At 35.8% G+C, this 20115-nt stretch overlaps 1 protein-coding gene across 1 annotated transcript; it reads right to left on the bottom strand.

The window, feature by feature from the left end:
- Positions 1 to 7314: 7314 nt before the first annotated feature.
- Positions 7315 to 14648, bottom strand: LOC113356759 (pyrophosphate--fructose 6-phosphate 1-phosphotransferase subunit alpha-like). The gene is made up of 19 exons (XM_026599967.1): positions 14470 to 14648; positions 13622 to 13794; positions 13067 to 13179; positions 12260 to 12334; positions 11976 to 12089; positions 11815 to 11882; positions 11559 to 11642; positions 11362 to 11415; positions 10658 to 10738; positions 10454 to 10547; positions 10136 to 10209; positions 9906 to 10016; positions 9753 to 9797; positions 9611 to 9667; positions 9146 to 9250; positions 8915 to 9031; positions 8674 to 8777; positions 8131 to 8296; positions 7315 to 7783 (listed from the first exon to the last, which is right to left on the bottom strand). The coding sequence occupies exons 1-19, from the start codon at positions 14557 to 14559 to the stop codon at positions 7655 to 7657; spliced, it is 1854 nt and encodes a 617-aa protein (XP_026455752.1). The 5' UTR covers positions 14560 to 14648; the 3' UTR covers positions 7315 to 7654.
- Positions 14649 to 20115: the final 5467 nt, after the last annotated feature.

Here is a 20115-nt window from a genome sequence, read left to right as displayed (position 1 = left end):
GTGGAAGGAAGCATATTCTTAGAAAATTAATGTGTCAATCTAGTGAATTGTAGATCACTGGAACTTGAATTACTGAATCCTTATTAACCCCAACAATGAAATGATTGGGATTGATTCATAAAGACTTTGACATAACCATAAGGCGCATTGGTTGTGACACGATGCTCCGTTTTGAAAGTACTAACACGAGCATCACTTCATTTGAGTGTATAAGAAAATAAACTAATAGAATGCGAAGTTATGACATCTATTAAAATCAATGATTTCTAAAGTTGCTAGATTTGCACTGCCTCTCCCCATTATGCTTTAGAGTAAGAAAGCACGTCACTCATCTTAGAAAGTCTCTCTCTTTAGTGAAACATGATTGAGACCATCCTGTTTTACTTAGATGCAAATGTTAAATACCTCATTCTCCAAAGAAATAAAGTGTTGTTAGTGAACATATATCCATGAATAATGCGAACAATTCAAGTGATTTATGGCTCTGGTGGATGATTCGACGCATTGAATCAGTTATTGTTCATAACAAACGATGCGTTTAATTTTTGTAGAATTCCTAGCACATATTACACAAAGCAAAGGGTAAAGGCTCACCACCCTTGTTAATGCAATATAATTTACATCAAAAGGACTTGATGAATATTGCATGTTTCATAAGAGCAATATAAAGTATCTTATACCCAGTGGTCTCGCAGAGGCTACCATCAAAGTTTACAGATGGTGCCTAAGGAATAGGTTATGCGTACTAACCTACCTTTTATTGCAATATTACACACATCTTTACTTAATTCATTTTTAGACCCCAATATTAGTCAACCTTTTCCTGCGTACCAGTTGGTCACTGGATTTAAGCCTGACATTCGTGTTCTTACGCATTTTTGGTTGCACTATACATGTGCCATAACGATTCCACATCGTACTATGATGGGTCTTCAAAGATGTTAAGTAGTTATGTTGGATATGAGTTCCCAAAAATTATCCGCATTTTTTTTAAAAACCTTTGGCAGGAGATCTCTTACCGCTAGATTTGTGGGTTGTCATTTTAATGAGACAGTTTTCCCGTCGTTAGGGGGATAAGAAAATGTATTTCTAAGGGAACGACAGGAATTGTCGTGGTATATTCCCACTGTGTCTCATATTGATTCTGTACTCCAAAAATGTAAATGTGAAGTGACAAAGAATAATCAATTTTCAGAATGTACACTGATGTCGCTAAAGTGACAAGATTACACATACCGGCTGCAAATATTCCTGCAAGGTTAGAAATCCTCAGTATGGGGTACACCATAGACTAAGGTGTTGCAACTACACTTGGTGGAAGTGTAGTTGAGGTTGTGGCTCCATAAAGGAAGATGGAGAGACCACCAGGTTCGATCAATGCTCTCCTAAAAAGAAAATAGATGAGTAAGGCACAACCTAATTTGTATCATTAGTGAAATCATCTCATTTGATTGTCTCTGACTATGTCCATGAATCAATACTGGAGGACGCTCCGAAGTTTTAAATGATTCTAGAGAACTATGAAATCCTGATGGATTATGAGAATGCACATGAGTCAATGGAAAGATCATGCGTGCACAGTGATGATATAATCCATAAATAGTTGCTCTAGAAGTAGAGAACAATGATATCGAACCATGCTTTATTTTGATTAATTTCAAATAAATAGCATATTTGGCCTATACAATCCAGGTAGAACTTGGTTCTTTGACAAATATACAGGTATTTGGTGTGGTAGTGCTAACCAACCAAGTGTAAAGCCTATTGGACATACATGATTAATTTTTCACATAGCATAATGAGAAGAAAGCAGTCTTAAAGTATAAAGACTCGCCTTGTGGCGCGAGGTTTCTCACAAAGCCCTGGAGTTGTTCTCTTGCAATGAGATTTATAGTGTTCTGCTACTTAGTTAGCTTGGTAATTCAAAAGGACTTGAAATGCGGCATATATATGTGGTTCTTACGTATCTCTGAAAGAATCAAGAGATAGAAGATATTTACAAAAGTACTTGATAGCCTTTTGTTTTCCAAATCAAGTGACTCTAAACCACATAGTGCGTTTACAATTAGATAGAACGCTCACTTTTAGATTGAAGCAATCAGGCGGATGTAGTATACCCGTCTAAGTGGATATTTGATTTGGAGGGGATAGACAAGTAAGTTATTTTTCCTTGCTTATTCACAAGAAAGTTCATGATTTGGAATTGTAGTTATCTATGTCGATGGTAAAGATGTAATGGGTACTCTTGATGTAATAAGAGACCTTAAAATCTATTTGAAATCCGAATTTGAGATGAAAAATCTGGGGAAAGCTCGACTGAATACTGAGCTTGTGGTATATTATTCCACTAGTTTGCATATGTCTAAAGTTCTCAGGAAATTTAACAAAGACATGCATCCTGATAGCACTCCCACGATTAGTCGAGGTTCAAATGTAAGTAAGTGACCATTTCGTCTAAAGGAAGATGACGAAGATGTATTGGGAGATCAAATTCCCATATCTAAGTACAATATACGCATTGTTTTACTTAGTATAGTAATATACTCGATTTAATTTTACACCCTCATGGAAATTGTTAGCTAGATATAGCTCAGCGCCAACGCAACGTCATTGGAATGGTACAGTGAATGTAATCATGTACTTAAAAGTAACCATTGACATGAGTTTGTTTTATCCCTGCAAAGATATAGAAAGGAATGCTAAAGAAAATGCAATCCAAAGGTTGTTGATTATGAAGGAACAATAATCTTGTAATCATGGGGAGATATGGTAGACTATTTTTTAAGCCATTACTGATATTCAGTTTCGAAAAGTATATGAGTATAGGAACTGTCTGGAACAACTCTGAAAGTAATCAGGGGGAGATGCCGACATCAAGGGGAGGATCCAAGGATATGATGTCGACATATTTTACTTTGAAATTGAAGATGTGTTGTACTCTTTTTCCCTTCAATCGAGAATAGTTTTTCCCAAAGGGTTTTGTGACTCGACAAGGTTTTTAGCAAGACAACACTAAAAACATCAAGTATGTTGAACGTTGAAGACATAAAGATCACGTTGATATTACTGAAAATATCTGAATCAAAGAAATGAAACGTGATAGTATGTTAAGCAACGTAACTTCCAGAAACAATAACAGGGTCTTATAAACATTTAAGTCACCAAAGTAAAGTGTGATAAACTCCTTTTGACTGCATCAGACTAATGAAAATTGTCTAACATCAGGGGGAGCATCTAATGGTGTGTTAAACTATTTTCCTTCCCCGAGGTTGCTTTTTCCCATAGGGTTTTGTTACTCAGCAAAGTTTTTAATGAGATAACAACAAACAACGGGAATTTACTTTCCCAGCTAAGGCTATTGTCTTTCCCACGAGGATTTTATGCCTTAAGAGTTATGTAGCAACTAGTCAACTTCAACGGAGCAAAGTGATCATCTGCAACGAATCACCTTTACTTGCATCTGACACGTTGTACTCTTTTCCCTTCGTCAAGGTTTTATCCCGCTGGGTTTTCCTTGTCAAGGTTTTAATGAGGCAACATATTCGAGTCCAACTGTGTTCTAAGTTTGCTTAATATTGTACTCTTTTTCTTTAGTTCAGGTTTTGTCCCTATGGGGTTTTCCTGACGAAGTTTTAACGAGAAAATTAACTTAGACTAGTCGGTCCTTGAAGATCGTATTGCATGTGATGAACTACATGTAAAGTACGAGACAACATGTGAAGTACTACGTGTGAAGAGTTGTACCAAGGTTTTATCCCACTGGGTTTTTCCTTGTCAAAGTTTTAGTAAGGCGATTTATTTCGGCACAAGCCATCAAGGAGAGGACGTCATTTGAAGAAATACATTCAAAGCACTATATGTGAAGCATTATGCATAAAGTTTTGTTATTGAACCGCACAAGGGGGAGTGTTGCAGGGCCTACGGCCCATGGATGTGCGGTCCATGGGTTATCCATTTGTATGTATATAATGTAATCTATGTAATAGAACTACTAATCATCCTAATAAGATTCTTCTTCTTCCTCCTCTCATCTCTCCATGTTTTCACCTATAATTCTCCTCAAACAATTTTGTGATATTGCAATATTTTTATAGGATATGTATTGTTTGCGTCCGTGAACTTGAAGGTCCCATATGTTGTCAAAAGTAAAGTCGTTCATGAATTGGTTTTCGTATTGATGAAAGGACGAATGGACTTTTGACAAATACAAAAGTTATGCCTATGCAGTCATTTATTTGATGGAAAATAGGATAAAATCTTTTGTGTGACAAGGATAAAGTCTATTATGTCATTATGCATATAGTGATGGAAAATAGAATAGATCCTTGTATGTTATCCACGGTATTGATCTTCATTGATCCATTTTGTTATGTTTTACCGTGAAGGCTCCATTGTGTATCTTATGTTGAGCACCTTACAACTATGTCGATTAATATTGGCCTTGTTGGTTGTTCCATGAGATGCTATATGTTGATCATTCTTGAACTAAATTAATCATCTTGATTGGTTATTTAGTTATTTGCTCCGAAAGTCTTCTTTTGTCGAGCAAAATCATTTGACAATTAAATTGATTGCTTCGGTGATTAGTTTGGTTGTGTATTCCAATTAGATTAATTATAGGTTCTCTTGTAATTAATCTAGTTGAGTTTGTCATATATTCCACAAGTTCTTGTGTTGAGTATATGAACGGCTATACTAATATGTTCTATTGGTTGATGTAGTCGTATATTCTGTAAGGTTTTCCTTATGTTGAGTATTTGAACGATTAAGGTAGTCATCTCCGTGTGGTTATCTTAGTCGTAGCTCCGTGAGTTTTCTTATGTTGAGCACAATCAATTAAATTGATCACTTTTGTGGTTTGATTTAGTTGCGTCTTCCAATTAAATTAATCATGGGTTTACTTGTGATTAATTTGATTGAGTTTTGGATATAGAAAATCATTTCCATGGTTTTTGGTGTCCAATTAAAAAATCCTTCTTTTCTTTCGAAATTAAGGTCGCTCTTGTTGTTCTTTCGGGAATGACATCAAATGGGGGAGAGTTCTTTTAACTTGTGCTTAATGGTAATATCTTTCGGGGTGTGCGGCTTTGGAATTTTATAGGGGTTATCTTGTATCTTAAAACTCCTTGATGAATACATTTAGCTTCGGATTTATGATTGCATCTAAATTAAGTTGGTATGTATTTTTCTTTTAGTATATGAAATGTCTCTTGTGGAAATTTCATTATGATCCCGTTCTTGTACCTTTGCCAATTTTATTGACAAAAAAGGGGAGAAATAATGTAGTTCACACTAAAAATACATATGGTTTTAGGATCATTGTGTAAGGGGGAGTGGTTTCCATGATCGAGATGGAGTATTGACTAAGGGGGAGTGATACATATCACCGTAGTATTATTGTTAAAGTCGTGATACAATTGGACTTTGATATTACATAATAATACTATGACACTGTATAATAATGATTGAGAATCTCGATTTCTCTCATTGTTATAGCTACGGATCTTCAACAACGGTGATGCTAAACTTACAACCTTTGGGGTCATTGGAGTACTTGGAAGGACGAAGATTTCCGGGAACGTTGAAAATTAGACTATGGAATAGGAGCCACTAAAGTTTATCTTTTTTGTATTCCATATGTATTAATAGTTTTGTCACTAAAATTGACAAAGGGGGAGATTGTTAGAGCATAGCTCGGTCAACCTCGCATGCGTTGCTATCTCAAGCATGTTGAGTCTTGATTTCTAGCCTACATAGCTAAGTCTCGGACTATGATAGAAAAGTGTAGTTGAGCTCAAGGACTTCATGGCGATTCATCATACAACGACGAAGATCTATACAAGAAACCGTGGAACTTCGTCAACAAAAAGGTATGTGGAGACTTGAACTTATCTATCACTCAAAAGTCTATCTCTTCTATCTCCTACTTCTTATGAGAGAAAAGTCGTATGCTATATAGACTAGATCATACACATTTGACATTTCGAGCTGAGCATTCATTGCTTATCTTTTATCTCGAAATCGTGTGTTGGTAAAGAGTTTCGCTTTGATCAAGTTTATCTTCACCTAGTGACGAAAGTCATGAAAAGTTTCAATCACTTTGAAAATTGCTCTGACGTGAATCGGTCTGTGAATAACGGCTACATAGCGTCCTCTGAGAATGTCTCAATGATTGAAATGAGAGTTTATATTACATAACCATGTATTCCTTGAACCGAAGTTTTCGAACTTTGTTGATCAAGAGAAATCGGGAGGATTGTGGAATTCGCTTGCCAAGTCCGCGAACCCAGACCGCAGACTCAGTCCGCGAACTGTCGAAAGTTCTCGACCGATAACTTCTGCTGGATTTTCCAAAACTCGTTTGTGTGCTAAGTCCGCGAACTGGCGGAAGTTCTCTTTTCGATAATTTCTGCTGAGTTTGGAAAACTCAACCGATTAACTTAAGTCCGCGAACTTGTTTGTGAACTTAAGAGGTTATGATCTAAAGATGTGCTCTGAACATGAAACATTAAATTACTAAGGAATGCTTTATGCAAACCGTGGCTATAATGTTCATGAGCCGATTCAATCGAATCGAATCATCTTTGTTTCAATTGTGTCTTGTGTAGTTACATAAGATCTCATAGCAATTGAACAACTCTTTAACTAGTTCATTTGAGTCAATTGAACTAGTTATGGTGAAGAAGAACAAGGTTAATATCACATGCTCATATGGTTGACCTTTTTGGGTTGCTATGTTGAACCAACATACACGTACACGTTTGGGCATGGTTTTCACAAACCCAGTAAACGTCTACCCAAGTGTGTGTGACAAGCTAAGTTTTCGATCTAACAGTTGAAAAATATTAGCTTGAATCTAAATCAGGTTTTCATCTAATGGTGAATAAGGATTACTTTGTAACTAAAAATTGACCATGCTTGTTGTTATTAATTTTTACAGATGTAAGTCATATATGGAAAATTGAGATGTATTATGATCCACATGGTGATGGGAGACAACAAAATCAACCGAGATATTCCATGAAAATGCTCCATGTGAGTGTGCATTGAAGCTTGTACGTCCCCTTCAATTTTAGTTGATTCGATTGGATTTCGATTGAATTATTATAATCAACATATTGATGAAACTAATACCGATTGTTAAACCAACGTCGATTATTAGCTTTTATATTTTGTGAAATTCTGCCGGGTCTTAAGCCACAGTCGACAATGTCATATAACAATAGATAATTCAATAATGTTTTTTTTTTAGTATCCCCTATTTGTGAGAGTATTCTAATCATAGGTTCTAAATTAAGGGTTAGATGACGGTAACAGAACATAACAATAATAAGATTTTTTCCTATTTTTTACACATGTCAGCTTTCCACGTGCGGACAACAGTTTTGTATCTCGGAACAAACGTCCGGATTATATTTTAATTTCTTGTTATCCATGAAAACACTCGTGACAACTGTATCTAGAAGTTCAAAGCCTAAATCACACCATCCTAAAACAACCATGACTAAAAGATTAAAAACAAAAATCCAAGTGAAAGGGAGAAAGAAAAGGCACAAACACCTTTTTTGAACTCCTCCAACCCTAGGTTCAGCAAACTTGGTTCAATATAACAATTTCCAGGACAGATGGATTTAGGTTTGACTCATTTGAAATTTTACAAGGGTGCTGAACCACTGTACGAGGATGTAGACATGACGGAGAGAACATCAGTCACTGATGACATGGAACACAAAGCTGCTTTCAGAACATCCTGGGAGCATCCTGGTTTCACCATGTTCCTCACCTAAGAAGAGAAAGAAAAAAAGTTATGATGGGCAAAAGAATTAAGAATTTGAAAAACAATACGCACATAAAGAACTACTCATAATAAAGTCCATTTAGGTTTTATACTGTGAAAGTCACTTCTATTTGGAGTAGTAACTAATAGAATTCCAGCTACCATACCAAACCAAATATACAAGGAAACCAAAGAAAAAAAATTGGGGGTTAAAAAGCGTACTATGGGAAATAGTGACTTAGAGCTGACAATTTTTGTGTTTCTGAAGCAAAAAAAAGAAGCAAATAGTTTCTTTGCTCGTATACAGAGCAATAAGATATTTATAAAGTGAAAAGGTGGGAGCAGTTGATTACCTTGTCAAGATATTCCTGCAACTCCTTGATCCTACCCATGTAGTCTTGGTCTTCTACACATAGAGTCATGGTCTTACTGTCAGCACCAGGACCATCATATTGTAGTGGCCCAGGGTTTCTGTACATGTCGTCCAGCAAAAATGCTGATGCATTTTCTCTCAGCAACCTGAAATCATGGGCATGCAAACAGTACAATGTTAGGGTCTATCTTTTTTATAATGTACTTAGAAATAGTCAAGCAACCAATTCAACATGATTATAATGTACTTAAAAATAGTCAAGCAACCAATTCAACATGAAATTTGTTTTAGAACGTCCAAATTGATGGTAAAAGCTCTAAGCGCCAAATCCAACTTTAGTAAAAGTTTCAACTTAAGCATTCCTTTACATTTATCTAGATAGTCAAGACGTTAACTAGATACCAACCAAGTAAATTTTCGACAGTCCTTTAGGTTTTTCTTTTTCGTAAAACATCTTTTCTCCTCATGAATCAACAAGTACGCGATTAAAGTTAGTCATAATCATGTCAATAGACAAACATACCCATAAGCTTTGCCTTTCAGATCGACAGTAGCAGGATGAACAGCAGGTTTTCCAATATTTGAGGTTCCAGGACCACGTGCCCATCTCTTTACAGTCATCATTGCCTAAAAAAAAAGTCAGAGAAAATTTTATAGTCCACACCACACAGAGTTCACACTGCAGTATGCAGAAAGAGACGCCTCTTTACTAGCAAGATGAAAACAACCAAGAAGAATATATGTATAATAAGGAAAGCCCATACCGAGATTGGAGCAGCACCACAACGCCACTTGTTTGACGGGCTTTTCAGGTTGGTAACGGTTGCCATGTAACCATTCAAGCCAGCTGCTAAGATGTGATAGCAGATGTGTCCAAGAACCTGCAGGGACATGAGACATGACATTGTTAATACCTGATCTCCACACATGAACTATCACAACTAAACGCTCTACACTGAGCACTACACTGAAATGAGTAACATTTGAAAACATACATAGGCGTAGTCACAATCGAATTTTGATGGCAAAGATCCTCGAGCCTGATAACCAAAGAAGTGGCAGATGGCGTTGAACTTCTTTCCGGTGTATGTGCCTTCTTTCTGTAAAGATCATCAAAACATCAACACACATATTGCACAGAAGAAAATGACCTTCATAGATGGATAGACTTTCATGTTTTCGTATTATTATTTTAAATCTAAGGAGACGGCTTGGTTAAACATCAAAAAGCTCTCTTCCAATCCATACTTGTTAAAATTTAAAATAATAGTTGGTATGGACAAAAATCTAAGCGAGAATCATGTTGCCAACCTCAAACAGCACTTGGGATTTAGAATTTAAAAGTGATGATAAAATTATGTTACCACATTCACTATTTCAAATGCATGCTTTTCTCTGCATCAGATATAATCAGATATAACATAGATAACAAATAAAACATGTTCACAGTAAAAACCTACCGTACGCTTAGTCATTTCAGTCTCCACTAAATGTGCTAGAAGTTTCTCTGTCTCGATCTGGAGAAAATGAAGAAACCAAGATTATATAAACTAATAATAACAAGAATGTCTTAGAAAGCACCAAAATCTGGAATCTCTGTACCTGGGACAACTGGGCAGAGTCATCAGATTCAGGGTGAAGCAACAGCTGCATGATACAAGGGTATTAGTCTTCAAATGAGCATCATTACAAATTGAATGAACATACAGAACGAATCCCTCGTTTAATGGGAACACTAGAACAAGATAATAGTACCTGTTTCTTAATGAAGATTGGCAAAAACTCGAACAGGGCAGAAGCCCAGGGTGAAAGTTGTGAAGAAATGTTGTCAACGGAAACACCCTGTCTCTGCAGACTGTGAATTTCCTGAAGGCATAAAATAATACCAAGTGTTACAAGATTCAATAAATCGACTATCATCCATTTCTGCTGGATATAAACCAAGAATAAAAATGGGGTATCATTCCTCTGAGAATGTACAATACCTGCAAGAGTGCATAGATTTCAGGAATGCTCTCTATGAGTCCCTCAGGCAACAAGATGACCCCGTGATTCTTATCTGCTCCAGAAACAATAGATAAAAATAAGAAAACCAAAAATGAATAAAGAAATGCAGGAGTTTAAAATAAAGAAAGTCACTAAAGGCTAAAGTCGATTATACAATGACCACTGGTTTAATTGTTTAAAATAAAGAAAGTCACTAAAGGCTAAAGTCGATTATACAATGACCACTGGTTTAATTCAGCAAGCTGCAAACAGCCTAACAACATAATTAAGCAAACAAAATCACATCAAAGCCAAACCTTCTGCCGCCCTGGCTTGAATAGCATCGCATATTTGTTTTGTAATATCAAAAAGAGTAAGCTTTGATGCAGACACCTCCTCTCCAAGGATAACCTGGGATAGAATTCCAGCAAATCAAGTATAGCACACGACTAAGAGGATGTAACCCCACCATAAACGTTAAACATTCTAGATAACGGATCTTGTAAGATGAGAAGGCTGACCATATTTGGATGCGACTGAAGAGCGCACTCTAAGGCAACATGTGATGCCTTTCGTCCCATGAGTCTTACAAAGTAGTAATACTGAAAAAACCGAAGGATGCCATAGGTTAGAAGTTTCATAAAGCTAAAGAACAGAAAATATATCCACTGGTGCTCTCAATACTGAATATCCATCCCTAAAAAAATAAAGTTCCGAGATAAAGAATATTTTGACCAAGAAAAGGATGAAGAGATATTCTATGGCAGCTTTGTACTTATAATCATTAATGATCCAACAATATAATTTCCCCTTGCTTTTTAATTTTTCAGTCACTTGCTCATACCGTGGATAGTCCACTTTGTGAGGGGATTTATTAGATTCCAGAGAGAAAAAAACTTTAGATAAATAAAAAATTAAGACAGGAAAAGATAATGTGTGGCGCTATTAATACGGAGTATAACTAACCCATGAGAGACACAGTGTTGCTGTTTGGCAACATATATGGTCACAGACCAATCTCCAAAAAGATAAGTTTAAACTGGATGCAGACCAAGGATCAGTTCAATTTGAAAACAAAAATGAACCGTTGAAATGAACCGTTGAAAAGGACAGTAGAACACATGCAAGATAAAGTTGTTTGTCATCAAAGACTAATGCTTATGATTGTCAAAGGATTCTCGTTCAAAAGATTATTTGTCTGCTTGGAAAAATTGCAATCACTTACTTTCTCAGCAGATAGAGCATCTGTGCAGACATTGCTGATGAGCTGGGAGTTGACCTATATACAAGGAATAAGAAACAAGCTCCACCATCAGTTATGCTAACTATACTTCCAAAGATTACACATGACTCTGTTGAGTTAAAAACAAGAATCAACTTTTTTCATGGTAACATAATTAGGTAAGATAATACAATGAATACCTTGCATATTGTATCAAACCCCACATCGGTTTCAACAAACTGATTTTTTAGATCTCCATTCAAAGTAACAGGGACTCCAACAACCTGCACGGCTCAAACAGTTTACTTAATAAGATGTTATAGTGCAAAAATAACTTCACGTCTGATGCCATAATGTTGACAGAGTCAGCCCCTCCTCCCTCCCCCACACACCCTGGGTGTGCCGAACCATTTAAAAATCAGAAAATGTAACAAGACTTTCGTATGTTCAAGGTACCTTTGTAGAACAGTTGGCTTCAGCAAAGGTCTCTGCTAGCTGAGCAGCATCAGTGTTTGATGTAACACCTTCAAGAAAATAACAGCTTATTAACTAAGAAGCAATGAACTTTATAACATATAACAAAAACGTAACTGAAAAAGGAAAATTAGGAAATCTACCTCCAACAATCACAAGCCCATCCAATTTCAAAGCTTTGCATGCAGCTAATGAAGCATTAACTTGCTCAGTTGTTTTTATTTGATCTTTAGTACGGCCCAACAAGTCATAACCACCTGTAAAAGCAAAAATCAAAATGGTATAAAATTCTTGCGTTTGCAAATGCGACTAATTCAACAAGAAATATTAGGTTAACTCTATAACAAAGACAGTGCACAAGTACTGGTTCTCAGTATCTGTAAGAATTAAAATTTGAAAGTAAACTTCGCCTGCAACTAATTGATACCTTGGTTTTTGTAGGTGGAGAGAACATCATCTGTGATTTCTAGAGTCTTCTGAGCAAATAAACCTTCAGACCCACCTGTTATCAGACACCGAAGGTTAGATTGACCAATTCATACTTCCCACAAATTTGGTTAATCTGCTTACAGCAGAGAGTTAATGTTTCGAAAATGGTTAATCTGCTTACAGCAGAGAGTTGATGTTTCGAAAAAGTAGATTATATATCTTCCATGAGACCTTTACTTGAAGCTCATGGGTATAAAAAAGTAAATGAACATTAATATTAATTGTTGATTTTTCCAAATTGAAACCTCTAAAGGCATGTCTTATAAGAGAGACGAAAAGGCCTTTGCTGCTTCGACAGAAAATATACAATGTAGAGCACCGAAGCAACACAACTAGAGTATAATAGCTTCGTTTGGCCTATTGAAGAGGCTGCATACCCCAGTAGTAGCAACAAGTACATAGCATATATCTGCAAACCCAGTGACAAACTCGCAAGATACGGTATGAAGTCCCCAAATAAGGTTTTCCCAGAGAAGTTAAAGTGTGAAACGCGAGCCCTCCATAAAATGATAAAGGAACCCAAACATACAAAATATTCATTTAACAGCAAGACAAATTCCAGGCTATTTGCAGATGGAAAAGAATAAGAAACTACAGATGATGAAATCAGTAATAACTGAGGCATGATCTAAAAGCATTATGGAGGTCATGTTAAAACAAAATATAAAACTGTATCACATATAACTAAAAGTGTTGCGGAGCACAACTTAAACACCAAAGCATGAGACAAGATAAGACGTCTTACCAAGAAATCCAAGCAGAGTACTCTTAGGGTTGTGAGTTTTAAGAGCATCGTGAAGACCCCATACGACATTATGCCCTCCTGGTGACTGTCTCCCACAGAAGACCAATCCCACCCTGTAGAAAGCATTGTTCCATAAGTTCACCACTAATTGAGAACAGTGAAACATAAAAACATGCAATGGCAGAACACAAGACGTAAGAAGCTGTGACTACCCCTTGTACAAGTAATAACCTACCAACACACGAATTCATGTACAACTTCATTAAAAGTTTGGACAACCCCACTTAAACACCGTATGTTATTTTCTAATTCGTTGTAGTTCCGGAATGTAACGTTGAAATGGTACACATAGGATCCATATAACTTTCTTCCAATAATATAGAGCCATGATACTTTTTTTTTCAAAAGAATCAGAATAATAACAGGCATGAAGTAACATAAGATTGATTTTCCATAACAAGCTCAACTAAACACATTCTCACTTCAGAACCACCACTCAGATTAGTCAAATCAATTAAATGAAAAGTGAATGTTACATCTACAGCGAACATGTACCTGATTGCTGGATGTTCTGTAATAACCTGTGCGCCAGGAACCTGTGCTTTTGGCCTAAAAAAATGCACCAAAGGCTGACCATATGTGTGTGGGAAACCACGGCTGATGATATTGCCACTGGAAGGATCAGCCGCGGTGGTTGCATCACCTAATTCCACCCTGACTGTCGTTCCCTGCCATATTTGTGAAAACGTTATACCCAACATCTCACTATAACCAATCAAATATACAAATTTAAGAAGTGACGCATAATAATATGTAATAATTCCATGCTGTGCACCATGATTGTTCGTTCCCCACTATACAAAGTGGATCTCAGGAAAATTGCACTGTTCATAATCTAGATGCACAGGATCATGGTAATCATCGCTCAGCCAGAATTTTTTCAGTCTTTATGATTCCTAATATTTAAAAGCATATGTCTTCCGCTCAACTACCAAAACACATTGGATGCTCCAGAATAAGATATCAGATTCATAACACAAAATAAAAGCGGAGAAAACAAAGTAATCCTAAATACAGTTCTCTTTTAATCAGATCGATTAAAGATAAACAAAAAACACGATTCGGCGTTAAGCTAACATACAACCTAAACAAACATTCAAATAAGAGTACTAACTAACCAAACATAATGCAGGATCCAATAATACAAGTAATAAACATCAACCTCTCTAATAAAAGGAGAAAACAAATCCTAATCAAAACACAAAACGAAAATCGGTGTCGAAACATGATGGTTAGCTTCAATTGAAAACGAACTAAAAAAAAAAACTAATACTGAAGTAGAGAGAGTGATATCGTGCGAGAAAAGAAATCGTAAAACCTAAAAACAAAGAGAGGAAATGAACCTGAAGACATGGTGGAAGTTCAGGTTGATAAGTAGATCTATGTTTTTGCAGATCTGAAAGTTCTCTGGGAATGCCGAAATCTGAATCCATTGTAATTCGTATTCTTTCTCTTCTCAACTAACTAGTTTTGGTGTTGTTTTGTTTCGCTTTTGCCTATTAACCGCAAGGAAAAGCCACTTTTATACTGAGCCGGCGATACTACCAAAACGCCATTGGTTTAGCGTGGTGCATTCTAAATTGCCCATATATATCTCAGGATATTGCGAATATGGGATTATACTTTATTTCCTATGATAGAGGTTTATTCTTTGATTCGACGATGCCAGCCAGTTTAGGCAATTCTCGCTTTTCACACGTCCGAGTCTGTGGATGGTATGAACTATGACCGACCGGCCAAAACCAGGTCCCGTTATATGTACCCTAAACGGCAACCAAGTCCCATTCCACTAGCATTTGAAAGAAGTAGTAGCACCTTTTGTTTGTTTGTCATTTTGTCTTTTTTTTTTTCCCCTGCACACAATGGTTAGATTTTAGATAACAATGAGCTAAGATCCATGACCATTTTTACACACAGATACTATCTTATGAAACGGCCAAAACCAGGTCCAGACACTAGTCTATCTTTTGAAACGGCCAAAATCAGGTCCTGTTATATGTACCCTAAACGGCATAAACCAAATCCCACTACACTAGCATTTGAAAGAAGTAGTAGCACTTTTTTTTTGTTTGTTTGTCACTTTGTTGTCTTTTTTCCCCTGCACACAATGGTTAGATTTTAGATAGTAATGAGCGAGGATCCATGACCAATTTTACAGACAGACACAACTTATGAAATTTGTACCAAATTTGCTGACTTTTCTCTCCTGTACATAATGGTTAGATTCGGCACTTAAAAAGAATAAAAATAAATAATACTTAGAATTTAGATAAGAGTGAGAGAGGATTCATGAACAATCTTATATGGACATTATCTTATAAGATTTGTACATTTTTTCTTTAGAGTCCAAACGGCAATGAATTTGAAGCTAATATTCTGGTGATATTTTCATCTTATTAAACTCTAGATTTCCTATTTGAAATGAGCACATTCCGAGATATCAAACCTCACTATCTACCGATTTTAATTTTGACCATTGATTTTCAACAATAGATTTTCAAAGTTGTAGATGGTGGTGTTATACGTCTCGGATTGCAGTCGTTTTTTGTAGGATTATTGAGTTTCATAAGAAGAATGTATCACCAAAGTATTGACTTCAAATTCATTGTCATTTGAACTCTAAAGAAAAATTGATGTAAATCTTGTAAGATAGTGTCCATATAAGATTGTCCATGGATCCTCCCTTTGTAGATAATATCCTGCTTGGTATTTATATTTTGTCCACAATTTAAAATTAGGTACCAAATTTATCAAAATTAAGGATGGTGGATTGTAACAGAGCAATACATTAAATATTTTTATGGTGTGCTACCATTATCAGATTGGATTTTTCATTTTATGTAAATAAAGCTTGTCAAATTATGGAGTCCTCACCTAGAGATGGCTGGTTTGTAGTGTGAAACGCAATTTTTGTTATGTTAAGGATATCCTTACTTTTGGTTGAAAATTTAAAAAAATTCTCATACGATTGCATGGTTAATTAGATGTTAATAGGGAGAGTGGTTAAATATACTGACGTTTTACTGATGATCTAATATAAGGATCTGAATCTTATTTCTCGGTATTCGAGACTGACTTCAGTAAACAATAAATCAAGAAATAGTTTTGGCCATCTAACATTGAAAAAAAACTTGGCAAACCAATATTTATGGGTTCAATCGAGCGATGCTCTGACATCGTCTATCATGAAGGTTGAGTATCGAGCTTTGATTGATGCTACATCTAAACTTGTCTGGATTTGGTATCCAATGGTAGAGTTGGAATTCTTTCGATGTGAGTGTCCAATTCATGGTTGTATCGAGAGATCTGAGATCTGAATTCAATTTTAGTTAAGTTGGATTAATTAAGTACTAAAATTGGCGTTTGATTAAAACTAATTACAAAAAGATATATATTTAATATCTTATCAACTGGGTGGAAAATTTTAAACAAACTTATTTTAAATCATTAAAACAATCTCCAAAGACGTCTCTATAGTAGATGGATAAATTTCGAGAATGTCCTCATAATGCATGTTGTTCGGAAAAAAAATTCTTTATTTGTGTAAACTGAAAATATAATATGAAAAGAACCAAGACACGACCCTTTGTAAGGTTGGCTTACTCGGGGTAGCCCCACTTTAGGTTGCCCATCTTAAATTAGTTTATGAAACAATTTAGCTAGTGAAGTTTTCAACTGAAATAAAGATTATATTTGTGTTATCTACTACTAACTTCAAAAAGAAGAGAGTACCAAAGTACACCACCAACTTTTTCATTCTGGAACCTGCATGAACAAAACCTAATACATTCGCAAGTAAATCTAATAAAAGACCCTTGGACAAATTTTACATATAAAGAGTTTGTATCTCTTTCTCTTCCACAATCAGAAAGTCAATACAATAAAGTCTGTGAACCTAATTATTATTATATATATAATTTCAGGTGAATTTCCTTGGTTGTGGTTGAAAGCTATATCAAGCTCGAATTCTATAGCTTCTGGCTTTACTTGAGAATATAGACCAATAGTATATGGGGATTTTGAAACATTTTCGGTTGTTTTTGCCACCTGTTTTTCTATTTCCTATTAGGTTTTCCAAAAATCAATTTCGCTAAGAAAAACAAAAACAACAACATCGTTTTTACATTTTCACCACTGAAACGGAGAAACAAAACCCTAGAATCGTCAGTACAGAGATCGTGACGCAAGTCATGTATAACATTAGATAATCGGATGCTTTCACGTGTGGAGCGTGTTTAATCTTAACTACGATTCAGTAAGCTTAGTCTTTGAATCTGTCTACTGGGTGTCCAGTTCTCCTCCTTAATATTTTTGTTTCTTGATTCCGAAGGAACTACATTTCATGATATTTTTTTCTTTTGATATTTCATATGGAAAAAAATCACATTTTTTCCACAATTTTTTCAGATCAAAATCCCGATTATGAACCAACAATTGAATTAGGCCGTTCTTCTATGTTGTTGTTCCCTGTGGTGTCGTTGATCTTGGAGGTTTGTGTGTTCTTAAGTCACTGAATGTTAGTGGGGAAATTGAATTATATTTTTTATATTTCAATTAATTTTCTTAACTATACGCGGATTTTGTGTTAAGTGGTTGTTATTGTTTGGAGGTGATGTGGAACATACTTTACACACTTATGGATATTTAACAAACTACACAAAAACCAGAAATCAAACTAACTTAGGTGAATGAATTACTTTGCCGCCCATTAATATTGTCTCCTTTTGTGTGTTGTGTATTTTAATGAGTAATGAGTTTGTTGTTATTGTAGTTGTCCAGCAAAGTACTAAAGGAAGACCTAGCTGTGACTTCTGGTATTGTGACTGCAAAGTTAAATCTTGAAACCCTGGATTTTCTTGCATTTTATGTTGATTTTTTTCTTCAAAATATTCATAATTTTATTATGAATGGTGTATGGGATTTGTGAATCGGGACTGCAAATTCAAAGAGTGTTTCACAATTATGCACGAGAACTCGGATACATGTTGAAAAGCCTGATGGTTAGTTATGTTTTAAAAAAACTGAGTTTTTTTGAGATTTTTATTTGGTTTTCCGTGGACCAGTAAAGGGCTTGCCAATTTCATGATGTGATATGGATCTTAGAAGTCAATCTCATGTTCGGTATCCATAATATATTGAGTTGTGCTTTTATCTCCCTGATTGTTCACCATTTTTGCCACTACAAAATTGGTGTAGCATAACCACTTGTGAAAATGCGGGGTCTAACAATCACACCCAACAATTCGTTTGGCAACCTGAGAGGACTTACTCAAATACACTTTCTAGAGAATCAACCAGACAGTCATACTCAATCTAGAGTAAAGTATATCAAAGAGTTTAATATCTCTGTTTCAGAATGTAATCAGCAAATCAAACAGATAGAAATCCACGAGCCTTATTATTATGTGAAACAAATTAAACGGTACCAAAGACCAATGTTCAAGTGTCAATCAATTTAAATCAACAACCAAATGTTGGATATTTTAATTGATTGATCTAAACGCACAACCTGTGATATTTCAATCATTATATAACAAAATATAATGCGGAAAAGAAATAACACAGACACAAGAAGTTTTGTTAACGAGGAAAGCGCAAATGCAGAAAAACCCCGGGACCTAGTCCAGATTGAACACCACGCTGTATTAAGCCGCTTCAGACTCTAGCCTACTACCAATTAACTTCGGACTGGACTGTAGTTGAATCCTAATCAATCTCACACTAATTCAAGGTACAGTTGCGTTCCTTACGTTTCTGATCCCAGCAGGATACTACGCACTTGATTCCCTTAGTTGATCTCACCCACAACCAAGAGTTGCTACGACCCAAAGTCGAAGACTTGATAAACAAATCTGTCTCACACAGAAAAGTCTATAAATTGCATAAATCTGTCTCCCACAAAAATACCGAAGAGTTTTTGTTTCGTCTTTTGATAAATCAAGGTGAACAAGAACCAATTGATAAACCGAACTTATACTCCTGAAGAACAACCTAGTATTATCAATCACCTCACAATAATCTTACTCGACTAGCGAAACAAGATATTGTGGAATCACAAACGATGAGACGAAGATGTTTGTGATTACTTTTATCTTGCCTATCGGAGAAATTAATCTCGAGTCAATTATTTCAATTGTACTCAATACGATCGAATCGGGCAAGATCAGAACACGCAACTACAAAGAAAATAGTTGGGTCTGGCTTCACAATCCCAATGAAGTCTTTGAAGTCGCTAACCTACAGGGTCTCGATAGAAACCTAAGGTTAGAGGAGAATCGACTCTAGTTATGCAACTAGTAACACACATGAGGTGTGGGGATTAGTTTTTCCAGTTGGTAGAGTTCTCCTTTATATAGTTTTCAAATCAGGGTTTGCAATCCAAGTTACCTTGGTAACAAAGCATTCAATATTCATTGTTAGATGAAAACCTGATTCAACCAAGCTAATGTCTTTCAACCGTTAGATCAAACTTAGCTTGTTACACACAAATGAAATGTACCCTCATTTAGGTTTATGTAAACGTACCTAAGCGTGTACACCATGTTGGTTCACAAATAGTTACCCGAGTTTAGCTGTTTGATTACTCTCATATCAACCTTATTCATCTTAACCATAACTAGTTCAAATGACTCAAATGAAACTAGTTAAAGAGTTGTTCAATTGCTATATTCTCATAGATTTATACAAGAACACAATTGAAACAAAATCGGTTTGATTCACTCGAATCAATCATGAACATTATAGCCACGGTTTGCAAAGATTGCATTCCTTAATATATAAATGTTTATGTTTATGTTCATGTTCATAACCGATTTTAGAACTTTAACCTTCAAGTATGCAAACGGGTACGCATACTTGAAATATCCGGACCATGATTGAGTTACGCAAGTACGCAAACGGGTACGCGAACTTCAAATCCCAGTAGAAATTCTCGGAATGAACCTGTACGCCGGTACGCAAACGGGTACGCATACTTAGGTTCCCAGATT

This window comes from Papaver somniferum, chromosome 3, assembly GCF_003573695.1.
Source record: "Papaver somniferum cultivar HN1 chromosome 3, ASM357369v1, whole genome shotgun sequence".
NCBI lineage: Eukaryota > Viridiplantae > Streptophyta > Magnoliopsida > Ranunculales > Papaveraceae > Papaver > Papaver somniferum.
The sequence above is the reverse complement of the archived record's forward strand: the minus strand, read 5'-3'. Positions and strand labels throughout refer to the sequence as shown.